Source organism: Triturus cristatus, chromosome 1_2 (genome assembly GCF_964204655.1).
Source record: "Triturus cristatus chromosome 1_2, aTriCri1.1, whole genome shotgun sequence".
In the NCBI taxonomy this organism is placed as follows: Eukaryota; Metazoa; Chordata; class Amphibia; order Caudata; family Salamandridae; genus Triturus; species Triturus cristatus.
Window position 1 is genome coordinate 299,439,272 of NC_140580.1, and position 23,816 is coordinate 299,463,087.

At 41.3% G+C, this 23,816-nt stretch overlaps 1 protein-coding gene across 3 annotated transcripts in view; it reads left to right on the forward strand.

The window, feature by feature from the left end:
- Positions 1-23,816, forward strand: part of MICU1 (mitochondrial calcium uptake 1) — a 730,309-nt gene that overhangs the window by 415,019 nt on the left and 291,474 nt on the right. For all 3 annotated transcript variants that reach the window (XM_085603833.1, XM_085603832.1, XM_085603834.1), the window contains exons 6-7: positions 13,076-13,190; positions 22,068-22,150. In XM_085603833.1, coding sequence (XP_085459959.1) covers positions 13,076-13,190; positions 22,068-22,150 — 198 coding nt within the window. The remainder of the gene's footprint in view (positions 1-13,075; positions 13,191-22,067; positions 22,151-23,816) is intronic.

Below are 23,816 nucleotides of genomic sequence, written 5' to 3' on the forward strand. Positions count from 1 at the left end.
GGTATCTCGTCGTCTTGGTAGATCGAGGGCACTGTTTGCTATGTAGATTTTCTAGAGTTTCTCTGTAGGTTTGCTTTAACTGATCTGTTTGCGTAAGATGAATAGACTTTGTTATGCTTTGACTTTGTTATGCTTTGGTGCGGCAAATTTGAAAGAAACTGTTGAAGCACAAATTAATACTTTTTCCCTCCTTTGTTGCTCCACTTACCATTTGTTTTTAACACAAACTGCTGCATTCTCACCTAAATCAAGAACAGTGCAACAGACATTGCTCAGCTTAACTCATCAGCTAGTTATGGTGTTAGGGACCTCAGCTGTGCGCGAGAAATCAAAAGACATTCAAACTTTATCAAGGCAACCTGAATTCATTTTGTTAAATTATATCTGCTATCTATTACATCTGTTGGCTTTTACCATAATACCAGACGTCGATCAAGGTTATAAAGCAGTAATTTATTATTAAATTGCCAAAGGTTAATTCTCTCTTAGTTGATAAATATATAGAAGCCTATTAATTGCAAATTAACCTGTGTATCATTTGATATGCAATCGAATCCTCAATGATTGTTTAAAAAAAAAAAAGATGGAGAAGATATTATGCATCTTTATTTTCAAAACCATCCATGAACATAGGTAATAAATAATGTGTTCGACATATCTCGTGTATAGATGCTGGACAAATTGGTCCTGTCTTGTGTACAATCCTTCCAGGTTTCTTAATACCTATGTTGGGAGTTTTATTTGTGTATGTTAAAGGTTGTGACTTTCACAGTGGATATTCTATCACTTTTTTCCCTATGATGTGTCCATTGGTTCCGTTCTACAGAGTACTGTCCTCCAGTTGGATGCCACAAACTATTGAAGCAATATTTTTAAAAAAGTGTTGTCTTTTGAATGATCACGACCTTACTAGAGCGAGATGTCGGGCATGCCATACCGTAACACTCAATCTGTTTTTATTTTCTATTTTCTGTGCAAGCAGAAATCAAGAAACTCTGCTTGTTTCCCTTTGCACTTCTGTGCCCCAATGCCCAGATGAGTGATTGTGAAACCATAATGTCTTGTATCCTGTATGAGTGCTGGTGTAGTGTCCATGTACCTGTTTTTTTGTGTGCAACTGGTATATATTTCTCATACATTTTTTGTTCATGGTCTCAGTTTGTCATTTGCTGTGATTTTCTAATATTTCCTACAGGTGTCTGAATTCCTGAAAACGCCACTCTGCTTGTAGGCAGAGTGGCCTTTGTAGCTCTAAAGTATCCTCTTTTACCAGGTTTTAGTGGGATTGGCATACCACTAATCACTCAAGTCATTTTTGAAAATCAAAACTTTGCGTCTTTGTTTTTCTTTTTTTTTTTTTTAACTCTTTTTATTAACATAGTTGTATGCAGCATATAGACAGCCAAGAATCAGCAATGCATAGATACAAGTCAGACATCTGTACAACAATAGTACCAGAACATTACATAACATTAACCTTCTGTCCATTACAGTGAGCTGATGTTTCTCTGGTATATCTGTATCGACAGCGAATTTTAATGATTCAACCCTGGTTAGGATACAAAGGGCACAGGGCCACCCCCTGACTAAAGGAATGAGGGAGGGTAGAGGGGCGAGGTGTTTCATCCCTCTTCGAAAAAGAAAAGGGGGCAGGATAGAAACCCTCTGACCCCCAGGGCCCAAAAACATTTGTTTTCGGCAGAAGTCTCGCTGGATCTGCCAATCCCGGCAAATGATTTTTTTAAACGAAGCCTGGACTCCAGCGCTTCGTTAATTATGGGTCCCCAGGTGTCCCAGGTCCCGGCGGTATTTTTCACTTAAAGGAAGGGAGGCAATGGTGCCCCCTCCTGGGACTTACTAATACCCAGGGGGACACCACCTCCCCAGGACTTCTTTATAAATAAAATGTGGAGTAGGCCCATATGGCCTCCCCCACTACCCCAGGGACCACCACCTCCCTGGGGCTTAGAATTTTATAAATGGGCCTCTTTGATCCCCCACAGCCCCGAGGACCACCACCTTCCCAAGGCTTTACTTGAAAATAATGCAGGGTCCGCGCCTCCCCTCCCAGCCCCAGGGACCACCACCTCCCCGGAAATAATGCAAGGGGGCCGTTGGGCCCCTGTAGCCCCGGAGACCGCCACCTCCCTGGGGCAAATTGCAAGAAAGGAGGGGAGGCACCTGGCCCCCTTCCTGGAACCATAGATGACCCTGAGGTCGTCATACCCCAGGGCTGGCACCAGCAATATCCTGGAGTACCCACCATCAGGACATTGCAGTTTGCTATGACTTGGCGGGAGCAGAGGCAATGCAAACTCTGCTTTGCTTCGAGTAAGCAATAGCATGTAAAATGCTCTCGCTTACTTGACAGAGGGAGCTGCATGTTCAGCAGCTCCCTCTGTCTAAGAGCAGTTCAGGCTCCCACAGGAGCCGGGGAGCCGGCAGGGTCCGCGGGTCCTTCAGGCTCCCCTGCAGTCCCTAACATCAGTAACATGGGTGCCCTGGGTGGCACCAGGTCCCCCACAGTTCAGGCATGGTCTAGGGTGAAGGGGTTCTTGGCCCCAAATTGGCCCGGGAGGGGTGGCCACGCGGCCTCCTCCCTTTTAATTAAGTTTTTTTTTTTAAAACAGGCCTCTGGGATGATGATCCCAGGGCTGATATCAACCCAAGGAAGGGGGGCTACCCTTCCCTAAAAAAAAACAAAATTAAGCCTTGCAAATCGCCGGATCCCCCACCCCCTTTCTTCACTACTCTGCAAACGCCCCTTCCTGGGCCTCTGATGGTTGGGAGATGAAGTCCCCCTTGGATCCAGAGGATCCTTGGGGGCCAGCAAGCCCTCTTGTTACCTCCGGTAAGTCCCACACAGGGGGATTGCTGAGAAGTCTTTGGAGGCTACACCCCCTTTCTCCGCCACTCTGCAAGCTCACCTCCTGGCACACTGCTGGTTGGGGAATTAATTCCACTTTTCTTCTGAGGGCCTCAGGACTAAAGTGAACTTCTTTCCCCAACCAGTAGTGTGCCAAGAGGGACGTTATAGTTAGGAATTAGCATTTAAAAAACCCTAGAAATTCCCTGGAAAAAAAAAATTACAGGACGTTGTAGTTAGGAAATGGAATTTTAAAAAAACTTGAAAATTCACTGAAAAAACCCAAAGCTTACAGAGACGTTCTAGTTCCTCTCAGGTTTCGTCGTAGAAAACCAGTGAAATTCAGCAGTTATAGTCAGCTGAGCCAACTATAACTCGTGTTTTCCGCTACTTTACTCCAAAATCTAAGAGAATACAAAAAATCATATGGAAACACTAGTTCATTTTACACACAGGCTTGCTTTAATTTCCTGGACCATATTTTATTTTCAAACGGTCTAACCATATCAAAGACATGATTGTCCACACCATACCTTGGAGGGCCAATAAACCAGAGCAACGCCCCTTTGGGATTTATACCCGTGACAGGACACAACCCTTATGGATCTTATGGCAACTGTGATCTTACCAAACCTACAAAAGAAATGATCCTTGATCAAACCCATACTTGGACACCAAAAACACACACCAATTACAACACGAAAAACTGTATCTATATGATAACATGTCCCTGCACCAAACGTTCCATTGGAATGACTACTAGTTCAATAAAAGTGAGGATCACGTAAGACAGCAGTGGGATCCTTTGCCAAAAAAACACGACCAGGACGAGTCCTCACTACCGTAGTCAAAATCATACCCCTGATGATGTGCATTGGCCCATTCTAGAAGAACACCCACATCAGAGCAAACAGACTTTGTTCTGGAGGGAACAAAATGTAATATTCCATTTGACAACACATAAAACTGGCTTAAACAATATCATCTCTTGTAGTGAGACCCCTTGAGTGCTACTAGTCTTAACACTCTTTACCAGTACAGAACACACAGATACTAGGCTTCCGCATTAATGTGTAGGTAACACCCTCCTGCTGCCTAAATTGGTTTACCCCAGCCCACAGCATCCCCTAACTGGGGCTTTTCTTAAGGGGTACCTTGCACTCTGCTAGGTGGTCGTCTATACGTAAGAGTTGCTAGTAAACACCCCTCTTATGGGGGGTTTTCAAAGAGGTACCTTGTACCGCTTTGATATTTTACACATATTGTTTATTTATACATATGAGTTCCTTTTTGTTGTCCATTACAAACTTCACTTTTAACCATAATCAGTATTTATTATTGTATGCCCCTGTATTTTCACCACACTTCCGTCATTTTATTATTTTTTCTCCTCACACACACAAGATGCTAGCCTGCATCTCTTTCCCACATATTTTTAGTAGGGATCCATCACCATTCTAAGCCGTTCCAAGAAGGCGCCAGTTTTGCCTCTCTTGATCAGGAGACCTATGCATGCCGCTCCTTTTCTATTTTTTAGCCGACTGACCCCGCCTGGCGTAGCAGTCACCACTGCGCCACGGCACAGGTCTTAGCTAGTGTTTGGCTGGTGTACGAAGGGAATTGCCCCCCCCCTGTCACTGACTAATACTCCTTCACCTATCCCCAATATGGGGTAGGTTTCTGTACACAACATGGACTGTGGACAGACAGCCCAGCCTTCGCTGTGCTTTTCACCCACGACACCTGTAGCCACTTAACTCAATTTCCTCCAGTATAAAGACCACCCTCCCACCCTCCGCTACCACATTATCTCTAGGGTGGCAGAGAGGGGTAGGTCACCACTAATTGAGCACTGTGGGCACCGTCCGTATTTATGGCTACTGTATTTTCATAACTCTCCTTACCTAAGGTTTATTTAGGTCTAATCTGACTCCTCTCCCTCAGTTTTATTCTGCAGCAATCGTGGTCTTGGCCATCACCGATGGGGTCAGTAGCTTACCGAATTTGGGTAAACCTCACTCCAATTTCGGTTTATAGTTAATTGGTTTTGAGTCCATATGCGGGATTTGTGGATTTTGCACCACTTCATTTGTGTCACCTGCGTGTTTATGTATTTTTTTGTCATGCAAATTATATAAACACTAAAAGACGTGATTTCGCCTAGGCATGAATTTATTCTTTTACCTGCATTTACGCTTTTAATTTGTGTAAGATTATTGAATACGTATCGTTGTTCTTTTGATTTGCTTTGTGTTGTCTAATTCTAGGTCGGTTCTAAGATATCCCCAAGTATAGTATACTGTGAGGACATGCTTTATATGATTGGGCTGCTTTGGCTAAAACACTCACTCTACCCAAAACACCAGTAGATTAGGTTTTTGATCCTGAGGAATTTCCCTGATTGATAACGACAGCTTATAGGAAGAAGCATGTCTACCTTTGCACACACTACTTTATGAGCTGCTTTGGATCATTAGCTCCACCCACTGCTTTTAACCATAACAAGAGAACCCACTTATTAAATTCCCTAGTGTATCTCTTAGCTATTCTCAATCCGCATTAACCAATCTACACTTGGAGCACCTCCACCCACGCTTCACATCGGCATCTTTTGCTCAAAAGAGCTCAGGCAAAGAGCCTCCTCGGGGGGCCTTTTGGAGATTGCAGCGCTGGCCCAACGAGGAGCTCCCTGATGATGAAGCATGACACCCACCTGGGTGTGTGAGGGTCCTTGCTTCTGAGCAATCTGATCCCCCAATTTGCTGTCTCAGTTCCCCCCCTCTGACCTCCCTTCCTTCCGATCTGCATATCCTGCTTTACTACATAGATTTTTATCTTACGTTTGGACATGTTTCAGCTTGTGGCCAACTTCTTTCTGCCTAGCCATTTACTTTCCCAATATGTGACATTTCTTAGGCTACAGGGTGTTTACTGGATAGGTTTGTGGGTTATCTGCATATGGGAGTATGGGTGTGTCTTGCCTCTCACAGTTGTTGCTACTTAATGAATGCCTGAGCCATTGCTTGGATATTGAGGTGGTTTGGGGTGGGATCATGTTGCTTTATGTGCATAGCAGTTGTTTTTGAACTAGGACGTTAGAACTGAGATATTCTTCTCAGCTTGTGCGTTACATCTTTTGTGGTTGCAGGTTGACAAAGTTGTTGGTTCTTTGTCATCCGCCTTGCTTTAGGGGTATCGGTCACATACCACTTTCCAGGGACAATGTTTTTGCTGGCTTGAATTTGGTCTATTGGTCCTTCTGTCGGCTCTGTTAGTTAGAGAGCGAATATTGTTGGGTAGGAACATTTGTCCAACCGGTAATGGGGGCAGATGTTGGGATGTTCTTTCTACCTTGTAGGCATGTGGAGTACCTACATGTGGGACCTCAGTTGGGCCTTCAGTTGCTTTTTGTGTTTTTTTTTCTTCAGGTGATACTGATGAGGTTAAATACAATTTGTTAGTATTGATTTTTCTGGTTGTAGTTGTTTGGTGTTCCTCTTTACTTTATCCAGTCATGATGTTGTTATAGGGTTCCCCCACTTGTGGGAGTTAATTATTTTGGCAGTGCAAGTTTGGGGTATGTCAGCCTATCCTTTCTCTGTAGTACATCCAACACTGCATGCACCAAGGCACCTAAATAGACTTGGTATGTTTACGTTGGCATTTATGTGTTGGGCATCAAGGGGCTTTTTTTCCTATGCATATGTGTCTTTCTGTAAAATAAATATTTATTAAATATGTATAGTTAAAGGAAGGAAAAATGGGTAAATAAGTGTCTAAATACAGTGATGTAATATCTGACGTCATCAGCACTGGATTACGGCCGCGTGAGTTATAGTTCCCTTTACTAACTATAACGGGGTAATTTCATTGGTATTTTACGAGTGAAATGTCCAGCTAAATATAACATGTGTGAAACCTATGGTTTTTTAAGTGAAATATATATATATATATATATGTATATATATATATATATATATATATATATATTCACTGAAAAAACCATAGGTTTCACACATGTTATAGTTAGCGGAAATTTTACTGATAAAAAACCAATGAAATTCCCCCGTTATAGTTAGTGCAGGCAACTATAACTCACGCGACCGCAATCCTCTGCTGATGCTAATACTGTATTTAGACACTTATTTGCCCATGTCTTCTTCCATACATTTTTAGCTATACATATATTACAAATATTTTTTTTTCATAAAGACACATATGTCATCAGCAGAAGATTGCGGTCGCGTGAGTTATAGTTGCCTGCACTAACTATAACGGGGGAATTTCATTGGTTTTTTATCAGTAAAATTTCCGCTAACTATAACATGTGTGAAACCTATGGTTTTTTCAGTGAATTTGCAAGGTTTTTTAAATGCTAATTCCTAACTATAACGTGTGTGAAACCTATGGTTTTTTCAGTGAATTTGTACGGTTTTTTAAATGCTAAGTTACTTTACGCCATTCGTGGCGTGCACGCCCACTTAACGCAGTTCGTTCCGTGCGCGCACGGTGCGCTTCGCGCACCGTGCGCGCACAGTGAGCACGCGGTGCGCTTCGTGCACCGCGCGCCCACTTTACACAGTTAGTGCCGTACACGCAAGGTGGGCACGCGGTGCGCGTAGCGCACCGTGCGCACATGGAGGACATATTATGCGCTTCCTTGTGATAGGTAATCTGTTAAATTTAATTTGTAAGTGATGACAATAATACGCCATGCACAGAGAGTGTTTTTTTTTTTTTATTAAAATTTTTAGCGTAAGCGCACCGTACGCGTACGGTAAGCGTAATCGGCGAAATTTTCAAAAAATAAAAATTTACCGTTTTTGGCCTTAGGGGATCTTTGAGGACTCAACTAACATGGCTATGTGCATGGGCGCTGTCTAAACAGCCCCTTTATATGTTTTTTGCCTTTGTTTACAGCCCCCCCTCAGAGTGCGAGAGAGAAAATGGCGGCCGCCGCTTCCTGGTTTCGACCGATTCGAATGTTTACTTAGATGTAACAGCCAATCAGAATCGCGCTCGCGCACGCCACCGTACGCGTACGGTAAGCTTACGGTAAGCGTACCGTAAGCTGGCTCAGATATATATATTGATTTAAAGGCTATTTTCTCAGAATCTACTGAACAGATTTACACCAAACCTACAAAAGGCACTTCCTTGACCTAGGGACTACCTCTCTGCCAAATTTCTAGTAATTCTGTTCAGCCGTTCGGGCTGTAGCCCTGTCTAAAGGTCCTATGGAAAAATGCATGGGAAAAACGCGTTTTGGGACCCCCCTTTTATCTCAGCCCCCGCTTGACGAATCCCCCCGAGACTTTCAGGGTAGGAGCGGAGCGTAGCGCCCCACCTATTTTGAGAAATTCGCGAGGATTCGTCAACCGGCGCCAAAGTTATTCAAAATAGAATGTTGCGGATTTCCTATGGAAAAGGGGTCCTAACTATAACTACCTACTGGCGACCGCCAGTAGGTAATATATATATATATATATATATATATATATATATATATATATATATATATATATATATATATATATATATATATATATGAAATGAGAAATATTGGGTCTATCTTATGACCTGTATGTTATGGTTTATTGTAATTTGAAGAATGGGATACTTTCAGAAGCCTTCTATGATATTTTGGTGTCACCTGCTCACTTACTGCGTGACCCCAGTTCTTCCTGTTTTGTGTATTACCAGCATAAGTATGCACTGGATTGCTATGCAGAGTTACAGTTCCTTATTGCATGCCGTTGTTTCTTACTTAGACTTGTAGGGCTGATCACCTTCATATGTCCAATTAGCACAGTTCTTGTGTTCCACTCCAGAACCTCCTCCTGGAGTTTTTCTTTTGGTATTAATTCAAGAGGCGAGGAATCTACAGGTAGAAGTATCCATTAGAAGAATAAGTTACTTATCTTCTGTAATAATGTTACTGGTAGGTACTCCATCTACATGCAGATTCCTTTCTGAGGTGTCTACCTCCCTGTCCTTAGCCGGAAGGTGTTTCAATACCTTTGTACAGTATATTTTTTTAAATCTTTGGCAGTCTTCTTTCCACCTCTAAGGGTATGGGAAAGGAGATTCCGTTCTTGAACACCCTTAAACAAGAAGCTCTTATGTGAGGGATACCCTTGAGTGCAGATCACTGTCAAAAGCAAAGTTACTGGGAACATAGTGCACTCGCTGCTTTCAAGCACTGATGACGAAATACATGTTACAAAGTCATGTGGCAAATTTAACATTTTTATTGACTTAGTACTAGATGCATTAAGGATTAGTAAGTAATTGTTCAAAACAGAATATAGGTATTTCTGACCATGTACAATGTTGGCCATTCTTGGCATATGGTGGACAGTCTTGCAAGGAAGGTGCCCATTCCTGTGTAGTCTAAACACTATTCTAATGGGTATAATTCCTGGCCTATTGGAGTCCCTCTTGTCACAACGGTGCCCACTTCCCGTGTAATTCTTGCTCTGGCATCATGCTTTATTCTTTATATGTTTTGGTCATTTTGGCACAGTGGTGCACAATTATGGTATAATGCTTGCACTGCCACAAAATTTGTGGTTTGGGGCTTTTTTTTTTTTACTTCACTAAGGACTGTTATATGAGGCTTGGATGAGTAAAATGTGCTTAATTTGCTTGCATCCTTCCTTGGACTTACTTATTGAACCATTCACCTATATATTCAGAAAGTTATCCATTCTCGCTCTCAATCTTTAATTCTACATACTCAAGGTCACTGATTTATGACTCCATCTATGCACTCACTTATCCATTCAATACTTTTCTCATTTGCCAACTCACCTTCCTATAAAACCCCTCGCAAACCTTTCTCTCAATATAGAAGCGTCTCGTTTAAAATGGCCAGCATTGATCTGCACCAACCTGGTGAAATACTCGAAAGAACTTTTGTGCAAGTACACACGCTTGATGAACTGCATCCACCATAATGCTTAGGGGTGAACCTGCTGGGAGGTGAAGCAGTGTGATCCCACATTTGTTTCCTAAAATGTCCAAACCTGTTGCCTTTGCTTGCCTGTTGGGTTTTGCAAGGCAGCATGCATGCAACACAAAGTTGAAAGAAATAATAAAGTGGACACTGTGTGGCACTCCTAAATACTTAGCCCCATAAGAAGCCCCTTTAATGGGGAAGCTTTCATTAGCAAGACATCTGGTGTCTTGCTTCACCTTGAAACGGTGCCTGTCAACTTAGTTGAAATATCTTGCTTTCTGTTCAGATGAACACACAAGTAAGTTGCCAACATTCCTTGATCAAATGTATGACACTTTGGGTCAGCAAAACATGGATCCTCTTTTAGTCAGCTACAATTTTAGCGAGAATATGATTTTTGGATTATATCAAAGCTGCGATTAATTAAACTCGCTGTTTTTTATGTTCTTAAGTGCTCAGTGGAATGTCTGGGGATCTGACGTTACTAAATAAGAAGCGCTTAGAAGCTATGTGTTTAAAACTGCACTTCCTGATTAAAACAGTACCCATCCCTGTTTCAAGATACTTCTAAAACTCTGCATTGAATCAAGGTTAGGGCAGGACCCAGTGTTAAATGTGCATACAGGGAAAAGGGGGCGCCGGCAGTGGGGGTACAATTCCGACTGTTTTAACAAGTAAAGGATGTTTTGGATGGAAAACAAAGTGTTTGGTGTTTTTTGGGTGTGTAATATTTCATGTTGAGGGCTAGACATATTTTCCCCGGTGCACCTTCAATTCACTTGCAGTGGGATGGAGCTGTGCATCTTTATGAATAGCAGGGTCAGTCTTTCGGTAACACTAAGGGATAAACGTAAGGAGGGTCGGGTGGTGGGAATATTTGCTGTAGAAAAAAAAAAAATATTCCGAGGCACGCTGGTGTATTTGTAGACTAACCGGCGCATGCATCAAACTAGGATTTTGCGAGTCCTTAATTGCGATTTTTAAGGAATCGCAATTAAGGGCTCGCAAATGCCTATGCATGTAGGAATTGCTATGAAAATAGCGATTCTTAAGCAATCCTTAATTGCGACAAATAAGGAATGGCTTCCCATTCGGCCCACATGAATGAATGGGAGATTACATGCGCAATTTGCGAGTACCAATAGGTACTCGCAAATTGCGCATGCAATTACAAGGGTGCAAGGGTGTCCAAAGGACACCCTGTTGCACCCCTGAAATTGCTCTGTGCACACATGTTGCGCACACACATGCCCCAAGGGCGAAAATGACAAATGGAGAAAATTAAGTTAATTTCGAACTTCTTCCAAGTTGTTAGTTCTATAGGAGTTTATTATTCTGCACAGCTTTTGAGCCTGACTTTTGAAGCAGCTCAATCTATGTTTTAAAGCACTTCGTTGTTCCCAGATCTCGATTCCCAAGTTTCTCCAAAGTGTATTAAACGTGGCAGAAGCCAAGAGCTGGATCACTGGTGTCTTCCACCTTTCCCTGTGATATGTAGCATGTAAACTGCTGTGGTGTGCGTTGTGCTCAAGTTAACACAATAAAGTGCTTATACAGAGTTGCTCTTGTTTGTGCTGTTGCTTAACCACTTTTTCTCCCTTTATCTTGTATATGATGGAATCGACGCTAGACAGAGGTAACCATTGGGGATAAGTACTTCTGTAGCTGGACCTTCCTGATGTGGTGGTGTTTTTGTTATTCTGTTTCCTATATTACTCTACCGGTCTTTTGCCTGCGGTGATCGTGCTTGAAGTATCCGCTCAGCTTGCATGATGCGATGGTTCCTTTTTTCTTTTCTTTTTTGCAAGAAAACATTTTGTTTATTTTTGTTACACTGTTCCTTCTACCAATGTACTTTGTGTGAAGGGCTCTTTGGATACGGGTTTCAAACAAGAACCTTTCAATGAAATGTTCAAATATGAACTAACTCAGTTATGCATTCATTTCGGTCTTTAAAGCTTAAGGATGACTGGTGTTAGGTACATTTCTTTTTTTGTCTTGAAGAAAGTTTGACATGGAAGAAGAAACTTGCAATTTGGGGAATTAAACGTTTGTTAATCTATAATTGGACACTCGTTAGTCTCTCCTATATGCTAATCGTATACCCCAAAACCATCCTAAAATAAACCTAAAAGATGAACTGTCTAGATAGAGTATGAAATAAAATTCCTAAAGCAAAACAAGCATTAGCAAATACAATAGGTATCACCTTTGTAATCTATTGGCCCTGCCAATGGTTTTAACCCACGCTGCACAGCATAGTTGATGTTGTGCAGCGTAGCTAAAACGTTAAAAAAATCATAAAAGCTCTTGATGGGGCTACCAGTGTCATTTTGTATGTGCCTGCAACACGCATGCTTGTGCCTACAAAATGACACCGCTGTTTTTTTTTCTTTTTAGTTAATCATTTTGGTTGGATCAGTAACTAAAAAGAAAAGTGTAAAAACAGGTTTCTTTCCTTTTAAAGTGAGCAGGGTGCACCCAAAATCCTAAGTAAAGTTGCAGCTCACTTAAACCACTGTAGCAAAATGCTTTTTTGTGAGTTTTGGATTAGTTCATACAGAAGTTCTGCTCCATGATTTTTACTTACGTTCTTGATCCCTTTTTAGCTCTGGCGTTAAACAAGTCCTTTTGATTTTACTAAAATGATATGTATAACATACATGCTCATAGGGGCTTTCAGCTGCCGCTCTATTTTCATTGGTCTGTTATCGTCATTCACATTTTTGTTCCATCCAATACAGAATACAGCAAGCAGCAGTGGGTCAGCACACTTCAGCCATGGGCTTACTTCTCTGTAAGTGATGACATTCTGCCCTTTCACAAGGTGCACATTCACACACAAAGTAGTCCCCTTCATTGTCAGGTACTGCTTGGCAATGTTGTGATTTTTGAGACCAAACAAATATTTGAGCAATTTAGACATTTTCCTTTGTTAGTGAGGGCCTGGCAAGTCCCCCCTTACAATAAAGTTTTAAAAAGACCACAACAAACAAAGCATTGACAAAGCCAAAATTATGGCAGCGAGCGCCAGACCTATTGGCCTTGCCAATGTTTGTTTACAAGAACTCACTTAGTTCTGCAGAAAGCTAATTTGTTGCATTACCCTCATCCGGAAGTTTTAAAGACTGAAGATATAAATGCATACAACTTTATAAATCATGATTTTATTCCGTTTCCATGTTGGGCTATTTTAATAGCTGTAATCAAATAATTTGTCTTTTTTTTTTACTTTCGGCAATAAATAGAAGCTGTCACAGGAGAAAGAGAAGTTTGCCGATGAAGACAGTATATTCTTTACGCTGGGAGAATGCGGACTGATCTCTTTCTCGGATTACATTTTCCTCACGACTGTACTTTCAAGTAAGTGGTGCTCTGCTTTCCACTCATTTCAATTAAAAATCAAGAAGCAATATAGAGTCGTATTTTGTGCTTTAATGTGTTGCGTTCTCTTGCTGGTCGTTAGTCTTTTTGTGTAGTTGATGGCAGACATTTTCGTATTTTCTGTTTCTGGATTTCAAGGGAACTGGGGTTTTACTCTGCCAAACGAAGGCTACTTAATTTGGCTAGATAAAACCAATGTGGAAGCTACAGGAGGATTTTGGTACATTATAGAAAAGCAAATAGAAGTTAGGAATTCAGCTCAACAAATTCTCTTGACAAACTTGGCATTTGGCAAGAATCCGGACACCTTGGCAAGTGACAGAAATTAGGGGACTCATGGAGAATATGACATTTTGGGAGAGGTGGAGACACTCATAAGTTGAACATTCAGAAGAGGACCCCAATAGACCCTCACCTGTGGCATCATTTCATTTAAAGTGGCCTTGTTATTATCAATGACTAATAAGAATGAATAACAAGCATTTACAATGCAACGGTCTCGGCATTGTTAAAGTTAGAGCTATTGGCATTGCTCATGGCATTATTTTTGTTTATGTTTTTGTTTTTAAAACATTTAACCCCTTCGACGCTCATGACGGAACGGTTCCGTCATGAGCGTCGGTTGGGCTGTGCTCATGACGGAACCGTTCCGTCATGAGCCCGCCCGCGCAACGAACCTTCAGCGTGGCGCGGGAATCCGCGCCGCGCTGAAGGGGTTAAAGAAACGGCATTGTTATTTACAATGTCAATATCTTAATCACTCTTAAATGTGAAACCTATTGCATTTGCACCCACACACACAAAGCCACCCACACACACAGAGCCACCCACAGAGCCACTCACATAGAGCAACCCACACACAAATAGAGCCACCTACACACACACACACACACACACACACACACACACACACACACAGTAGCCCACTGACCTATTTACATAATGTGCACTTTGTGATCTGTATGGTACATGTTCTTTGCTGCAGGCACAGTAACCCTATGTGCTACCTTTCCAGGAGTCAAAACTTCAACTAGATAAAACTCCGATCTCTCTCTAGGAAAACCATTAAACATCAATCATAAGTATACAGTTTTAGAAAAATACACTTAGTGATCCTCCTAGGAAATAAAGGCCACGCGAAAACAACTGAAACATTGTGCACAAGTCTGTTGTGAGAGACACTGACAGTTCTGACCTTGTTCAGCTAGTTCAAAGACACTTCATCTGGCCCAGGCCTGTCCACTTGGTGAGTGAGGGAGGGATGCAATCTATCCTGTTGATTTCAGAGGAGTGGCATCCTTACAATTCAAAAGAGTGTCTTTCAATGTCTCTGAGACATACATCTGTGCAAGCAGAACCTGGGGTTGGATATATTGTAATGTTAACCACACAGAGGTCTGTTAGCTGCTGTCATCAGAGATGTACTTAGTAGTAAGAAAATGTCAAGGACATTCTCCATAAAACGAGAGTAGTATTATATCTGTGGATGCAATGACAGAAGCAGCAAAATACCAATGGGGCGGCACACTATTCTAAGCAAAGATTTTTAGTTTTTGTTTTAAGCCACGCCCTTAATTACATTGGCCACGCCGCTATGAGAGACGCCCTATTTTTTTCATCCCACTTAAACCCCTGGACCTAATGACCACAGCTGCCAACTTTGGGGCTAGTGATTCAGATTCAAGTCATGGCGTCGGTTCAACCCATGTGATTTTGGGCAAATCACATCTTCCGATGTCGGCTGATCGTGTGTAATGTAATTAGATGCTTATGTTAATCGATGTGGTGTTTTTGGGCCAAGTTCGCGCTATATCAAACTGTAAACTTGAAAGAAAAGACTAATGAATTCCTTAGTATGAAAATGCGAGGGAACTGGAAACTAAAATCGATTTTAAAATGTACGACGCATGACAAAACGCTTCTGGCCTCCCCAGCTTCTGTTTCTGACAGGACTAGTGACGAGCGATTTTTTTTTAAAGACTAACTCAGCCTCCTCCACTGTCTTGAATGGAAGGAATTGGGAAATCTGTTTTGTCCTGCAGCATGGCGGCCGCTACTAGTTTACCAAAAGCCCATTTAGCGTTCTAGTTGTTTATTGGAACTGTGTTCAGAGGACGGAAGTCAATGGATTGCCGAATACACTTCCTGGTCGGCAGCTCATGCGTAGAATATAGCCAAGGCAGCTGGTGCGATACGTAATGAGCAAATACATTTTTCCTGTTTTTTTTCTTCAATAAATCCCCACTTCATTATTTTTAGATTTCTGCATCTACGAGGAAGTAGTCCCTCTGTTTTGGCAGGGCACTGGTTGGCCGTTTCGGTGTGGGGTCTACTGCATTATTATCTGGAGCAGTTGCTTAGCAATGGTGCCATCAGTCTAATACATTAAAGGAAGATGCCGCCCTCCTACCCCGGTTTCGTATTAAAAGCTCGCCTTAGTAGGGGCAGGTGACCCTTGCAAATCTTGGGTTTGGAGGTTGTAAGTTTTGACATTTATACCGCGATAACCTTGGGGGCCTCTAGGACTGTTTAAAGAAAAAAATTAAAACCTAAAGAAATCAGTCCCAGCGCCTTACCTGGCGAGAGCCATGAACACTGCCGCCTTTCTCCGAGGTCAAGCAGAAATGCCTCGGAGAAACGCAGCGGCATTCTCAGATCTGGGGGCGTGTTTTTCTTTCTCTCCTCTTGCCATTGGCTGGAATGTTTACATTCCAGAGGAGAGAAAGAAAGTAAAAAACACGACCCCGAATCCGAAAAAGACGGGGCTTGTTTGGAGAGACAAAGCTCTTCTACAATGGCTGACCAGCATTTAAGAGGCCAGCCAATGGAGAAGAGGGGCGGGTTCAAGCCCCTCTTCTGAAAAACATGAAATCTCGCGAGCGAGACTGCGCAAGCGCAGCCTTCGCTAGCCGAGACCTAAAAACTGTAACTCATTGGCATTGCTAAGCACCAGTACCTAGAGTCTTTTCTTCCTGAGGTAGGCACAAAAGTTTGTGGACAGCCATTTCTGTAGTACAAGAAAATATTGAATGTAGTATAAGGGATAAACTATCTCCTGCCATACATTATAAGGATATTGCTAGTCACCGTGGAGTTCCATAACCATTTAGATGAACGAGGTGAAGACAAAGTTCCTTTATAAGGTTATGGAACTCCAAGGTGACTTTCTATAGCCTTGTAATGTACGGCATGGGGTACTTCACCCAATATAATACATGGTCACACATCACCTTTCCCACAAACTAGTTAAAACCTTGGTGCGTAGCTCTTTCAGAAAGAGAGAGCATGTTTGCAAACATGAAGAATAAAAATAGAACCTCTAGTGCAAAATTAAACGCATCAAAAACCTTTTAGATATTTGTTGCAAAAAGATATTAGAAAACAGTTCAATTTCAATCATTTAAAAAACATAAAAGCTATAGTAACTCAGAGTGTGTAGAAACATGAAAAAAGATTCATACTTTTCCATAATTCTCTAAGGAATACAAAAAATAATGAGGTTCTTTCTGCTTAGCCACTGAAAGCTAGACAAATGGAGCAGAAGAAAGAAAATCAACATTTCATTTTTGTTGCTTTAAACAGCTGTTCCGTGGCCTGACCTTTCTTTCACCTGGGCTGCTGGTTCTGACAGCAGATATTGTACTAGACTGCAATAACTTATTACAGTTGAGTTCTAAAAGTTTTTGTTTATAATTGGTGACTGAGTGCGTGACAACTTGCTGATTATTAAGAAATTAGAGCACTGCATTTATGCGTGGATTGCAGAATCCTATGTATTACAAAGTGATAGCCGTTCACTTCAGGTTATACTATTTGGGTGTATGTCCAGTGACCGCAAATCTGGAGTGTCCATGAGGCTTTGAACCAGGCAGCTGTTTGATCAAAGAGCCTTGTTATTGCAGCACCCGAGTATACACATCCTTCCTGATACACGTTAAAAGATGCACCTCTGTGGTGATCAAATCATATCAAGTTATGCAGTGTTACCTTTAAAGCTTAGATCGTTGTTCTAAATTCATTATAATCCTAACGTTTTATTTAGATGTGCCCCAACCGCAAGTGGAAAGTTAGATATGCTTAGTTGACCAAAGCACTCTACCATTTTTCTTATTAATATAATCAGTTTCATTCACTTGTGTCCACGTTAATTACTTGCTATTGCATGCATCTATGCATGTGTGTGTATATACACAGGGTATGTTACTGTGCTCAATATTTGGTTCTGGAATGCCAAAGGTACATTTAGTCGGAAGTACATCTCAGACTACCTGGTTCGGTAGTTTTGTTAGGATTGGTTTCTTCTGTAACAGATAGAATTGCAGTTCTTTTTAAGTGAATTATATTTAGGGCTCCCGGTTTTATGGTATTTATTTTTTTGCCATTTCCGTCTGTATTTATCCATATTTATTTTTTGCAAATTTTATCTGTATTTATCCATATTTATTTTGGGTTTCGTGGAAAAATTAAGCTGAAATTAGTATATTTCCACATTTATGTAACCGATTAATATGCACTTATGCTTAAATGTCTGCCAGGTTTCAGTGCTGTGAACACCTGCAGAAGATAAATCAGTGCATTATATGAAAATATGTGAATTTCAATATCAACCTTGTGCATATCTACTGCTGTTTAAGCCTCTTTGCTAAAATTCCTTTCTTTTTTAACCCCTTTATCTATCAATCCACACATCTATTGGCCTGGCAGTCATGACAAACATTGTTTTGAATCGCTCAAAAGGCACCCCAATTTCCGTTTTTATCCACATTTAAAAATAAATACATACAAAAAAATAAATGTTTTCTGTCTGTATTTATCTGTAAAAATCTGTAAAAACTGAAAACAGGGAGCCTTAATTATATTCCAGTGTTAATCTATTTCAGTGTTTGTTACTTATGTATGGTGCCTATGAGCCACAATAAATGTCTCAAGGAAAGATGCCAATTCAGCAATATGAAGCTGTGTGGTTAATTTACAGCTTCATGTAAAATATATTGGGATGTAGTCCACCATTTCACTCCATCTTATCCTACTCAATGCTTATTCATTCTGTATGTATTTTATTTTTCTATATTATGACTGTGCTAAAGTACAGATTAAATGCACAATCTATTTAGAAAGATATTGCATGTGAGTAAACCAAATGTATTGCTATAAAGCTTGCTAAACCCTAAATGTACACCAAACTGCTTTTTTGTTTATAATTGTCCAGTCGCTGGTTCCACCTGCCAAATTAAGATGCTACCACCATTTGGGCGGTCAGAAATATACCCTTTTCCATTGTTACTCGTGCTGTGGCCCAGAAAAGGGCTGCAGCACATGGGGCATGGATGTTTGAGGGGGGGGGGGGGCACCACAGGTACCCCCGGGCCTCATGGCAGAGGCCCACAGAGGATGCTTTCCGACTGCCTTTCTATGGCAGTCCGACCACCAAGGAAAAGCTGTCGGAAAGACATTTCATAATCTTTACCGTGGTGCCTGCGTAGGCACCACCCCTATTTTAGGGATTACAATCTGACCAACAGCCCGACTGGCACTTTGAGCCTGTCTGACACGCCGGTCGGTCCATTCGACTGCAGCAGTCAAACCGACCGCATCCTAATCCGACGGCCTGTCAGTGGCGGTCGTACCACCATCCTAATCAGGTCCTCGGTCTCAAGAATAAGATAAGTCCATCAGAGCAGTAAAGCCACATACTTTTGTGTTAAAAAAAAAAAACACGAAAATAATTTGCTGAACAGCAGACAAAAGGAAAACTCCTTTCTATTCATTAGTATTTAAGGTTCCTTTTACAGTTTTTTGCATCCGTGCGTGAACCTCAAATGAGCAAAAGTCTGTCAGAAATCTCTGGTTCTTTTTCAGAGTATACTAATTTGAGCACCATCACTTTTTATTGTTATTTCAACATTAGTCCAGTACATACTCTTGTGTTACTTGTACATGCACGAACCATTCCAAACATAGTTATAGATCTACATTTCCAGCCTTCATCTTGTATGAAAAATTGTGATGACGTAAACGGTTGCTGATAAAGCAGAAAATTCTGTGGTATTGGTTTATAACGTTCCTCACTGCTCATCCTGCTCATCACTTGTATCCTCAAATTGTTGTCAATCGTCCTATGATCGCAACAGCCAGCGGATAGGATTAATATATTTTCAATACATCATTGGACGTAGAAGTCTCCGGTACAGTTCTGAAATATTCTTTCTCAATGCTGCTACAGAATGCTCTCTCTGCCAACCATCTTTAGACGGAGGAGGCCCCTTATGACAAGCTATCACAATAAGTCTTTTCACTGAAACCTGTAATATTTAGTATCTTCCTAGAGCCTTTAGCTGCCTGCACATATGTTCTCTAAAAAGCAGTCTTGAGTCATGGGTTAGATAATTGGTGGTCATATCGTTAGTATCTTAGAGATCTCCCCTTAATGTGTTAATTGCCAGGCCCAACAATGGTAAGTCCATGAAATTAGCAGATAATTAGAAATGGTACCTAGAAGTTTCGGGAGTTTGATGGTGCCTAGACTTGGTTGACTGTGTCACTGGAGACAGCAATCCAGCGGCTGTGCTTGGAAGCTTGGTGGAGGCTTTGGCAGAGGCGGACCTAGTGATAAAGTGATTGGGTGGGGCCTGAGAGCTTGTTTTGAAAGGAGAGGGTCTGCTGTGGAGGCTATTATGTCCTCTCTTTGTAGTGTGACTGATGGCTACGTTGTCTTGGGTGCGGTCTCTTTGTTGTCCTGTCCATGTCCAGTTAATTGCCATCCTGGCCAGGCACAGGAGAGGGTGAAGGCACAGTGAACATCTCAGTGCTTAGCAGTGCATGAACTTGAACAGCTGGTTGCACACAGGTGAAGGTGAGGGTGGCTTTGGGGGTCTAAGTGAGACCCTGTGATGGGTCTGACAGCAATAAAAATTGTTCCATCTGTTGGTTGGACAAACTGCAAAGGCTCTATGGGTATCTTCTTTGATGGCCAGAATTGAAGGCTTAGTGCTGACTGCTAAGTGGCGGGCTCTGTGGGGATCCGCTGCAACGTGGATAAGGTGCCCAGTAGACTGTAGAAAGAACATTTGAGCAAATACTACCCTTCTTGAAGGGCTGGTGTCCAAATTTTGCACTCATTGGCTTATTGGTGTGGCATAGTGCTACATCCTCCTTGTCAGCTACAAACATGATAAGGAAAAGCAAACAGAAAAATGATAGCCACGCTGCTGGAAATTAATGTGAACACATTTAAGGAGATAGGTACCAAATTAGGTAGGTTGGACAGGACAGTGGAGGCTATGAAAGACATGCACGGATGAATAGATCTGGTGGCCACCGAAACTTAGTCCGGCCCCAACCCAGCCGAAACAGTAAAGAATTTGAATTTGAGCATGAAATCAGATTTCCACTGTAGAAAGTACTTGTGTCTTGCTTCTTCAATCTCTGAGTAAAGTCGTGGACTTTCTAATGTTAGAAAGATGATTGTGTCATCCCTTATCACATCTAGATTGCACTATGGGAGCACCCTCTATTTAAGCCTTCTCAAATACGCCGCAGCCTGGCTGCATGTTTTTCAAAATGCTGCCACTGAACTGGTCCTTTAACTCCATAGACGTCTACCAGTCTTTTCACATCTTAAATGTCTCTGCTGGCTCCCTGACCACAGCAGAGTAAAATTCAGAATGCTCCTATTGGCTGCCAGGCCCTAACCAAGACCCGCCACTGCATCTCCAGAAGCTGGCACCGCGATGCACACCTACTAGGACCCTTAAATTGGAAAATACGCACATAATGAGGGTTCTTCGTATTAATCGAATCGGAGCGTGACAACATCGTCTGTGACCTTTAGCGCCTGGACGCTGTGTTTTTAGGGCAGCTATTGCGCTCTACAATACCGTATTCATTCATGACAATCTTTCACTTTGGAAATTAAAAAGATAGAGACTTTGTTCAGTATAACTTTGGTAATGGAATCTTTCTATTTAAGTCGAAACTGCTAACATTGATCTATTCACACCGTATGTGAACTGTATTTATGTCTAGCTTTTGCACTTATGTTTCTGTCGCCTATTCTAGCTGTTTTTTATCTTAATTTGTGAAAATATAAGTACCTCATGCTGTATGTATGTATGTTTTATATAGCGCTCGACTTACCCGTGGGCATCTCGGCGCTTGCATTGGGAACCCGTCCTGGTTTTTCCCTGTGAGATAACCCGTACTGGGTATCCCCAAGGTGAAAGCCAGGCATCCCGCCGCGGGGGGCCGTTGTGGAGATTAAGCAAGCTTGTTGCCCAGAGCTGCATAGTGTGAACTCGTGCTTGGAGTGGGCACCGAAGCGAGAATTATCGAGTCCGTGGACAATTGGGCTCCGAACCCTGCCGCGTCAGGAATCGAACCCTGGTCCCGGGTCTGACCTCTGCTTCAGGGTATGCCTCCTCTAACCAGTGAGCTACACTTCTCCATGCTCTCTATTAAATGCGCTTTATACCATATACTCTATTTGTTAGCAATATTTTGATATTGTGCACTGATTATCAAAAAGAAGATTGCCCCATTTATTTCATGCTGAGGACAGAATATAGAGATCACCTTCAGCGGACGTACTCTGTAACCATATAAATATGTTTGTACTGAAGCAATGTATGTTTTTCACCTGGTTGTCTAAAACCCATTAGAGGTTATTGCAGCGTCGGGGCGTCTGGACATCCAGAACGAAATTCACTAAGATTAGATTTGTACTGATTCCTTATTTGTGGAAGAGTTGGATTAGGAGAATTGTACCACGCCAATCCAAAATATCTTTGTATATTAAATGTAGTTGTTTTTATTTATTGAAAATGTTCTCATGCGTTTGCACTGTGCTTTTCTTAACAGCACCTCAAAGAAATTTTGAGATTGCCTTCAAAATGTTCGACCTTAATGGTGATGGAGAAGTTGACATGGAAGAGTTTGAGCAAGTGAGTTGTGAACATACAGTACAACATAACGTTTAATATTATCGGACCTTCCTTTCAGTTCTCCTCAACATGTGCTTTGTTTTGTTGATACTTTACTCCGTTTAACAGCAAAACAGATCTTAATTACTTGGTATTACAATGGTGTCTTTTACGTTGCTGTGGGCACTGAAAGCCAAAAACAACCCAAAGCTTCCTTATTGAAACATTCATGGTACAGCAGTCTTGGAAATCTAGTCTCTGGGCTTGCAGTTTTTGAAGCATACCTTTAGTTGATGTAAGAAAGCAAGACCATTATTAACTTTGCTCATTTGACTTTGCAAGACCAGGGAATATTTTCTAGGCTGAAGTTAAATTTATTAGCTCTTTATTTGAATTTCTCAAAATGTCAAACAGAAAAACATCCGTAAATCTTCTGTCAAGACTACCGTACTGACTATTCTGCATACGTAAAAGCCAGGTATTGGCCAGCCTGTTCAAGTGTCACTTTGCTCTGAAATATTATTCACTTTTTTTTTCTTCAAATCAATAATGTATTCAAAATATTGGTCACTACAGGCACTGATTCCATGAGATAGCAATTCCTAAAGCAAAATCACAATACAAAAAATAGTTGAAGACCAATAGAAATCAAGACACACATAAAAACAAAAAGTGTTGGAGTCCAAGTAACAATCACCAATGCTCTAGACCAGAAAGACAATGATATAAAATGATAAGGGGACAAATTGTGTCTTCCCACACCTTTATTTTTAGGATTTTATAGAAGCCTTCCTAGCATCATATGATATATATATATATATATATATATATATATATATATATATATATATATATATATATATATATATATATATATATATATATATATATATATATATATATATTCACTTAAAAAACCATAGGTTTCACACATGTTATAGTTAGCTGGACATTTCCCTCGTAAAAAACCAATGAAATTCCCCCGTTATAGTTAGTGCAGGCAACTATAACTTACGCGACCGCAATCCTCTGCTGATGACGTCAGATATTACATCACTAATTAAATATGTGTCTTCCTGAAAAATAAATATTTGTAATATATGTATAGCTAAAGATTAATGGAAGAAGACATGGGTAAATAAGTGTCTAAATACAGTGATATAATATCTGACGTCATCAGCAGAGGATTGCGGTCGCGTGAGTTATAGTTGCCTGCACTAACTATAACGGGGGAATTTCATTGGTTTTTTACGAGTGAAATGTCCAGTTAACTATAACATGTGTGAAACCTATGGTTTTTTAAGTGAATTTGCAAGGTTTTTTAAATGCTAATTCCTAACTATAACGTGTGTGAAACCTATGTTTTTTTAAGTGAATTTGTACGGTTTTTTAAATGCTAAGTTATGTATTTATTAATATTTTTTTTTTTCAGGTTCTTCACCGTGCGCGCACCGTGCGCGTGCTGTGGTCGCTCAGTGCGCTTCGCACACCGAGCACCCACGATGCGTTGTGCGTGCCGTGCACGTACAGTGCGCGCACCCCGCGCTTTTTCGGAAAAAAAAAGTTTTTTTCATCCTTGGGGGTCCTTCAGTGACCCCCTGACAAAGGCTAGGGGGTCAGGAACTGTCCACCCTGCCCCCTTTTCACATTCTCCACCTTTGTTTTTCACTGCCTCAGACTGTGAGAG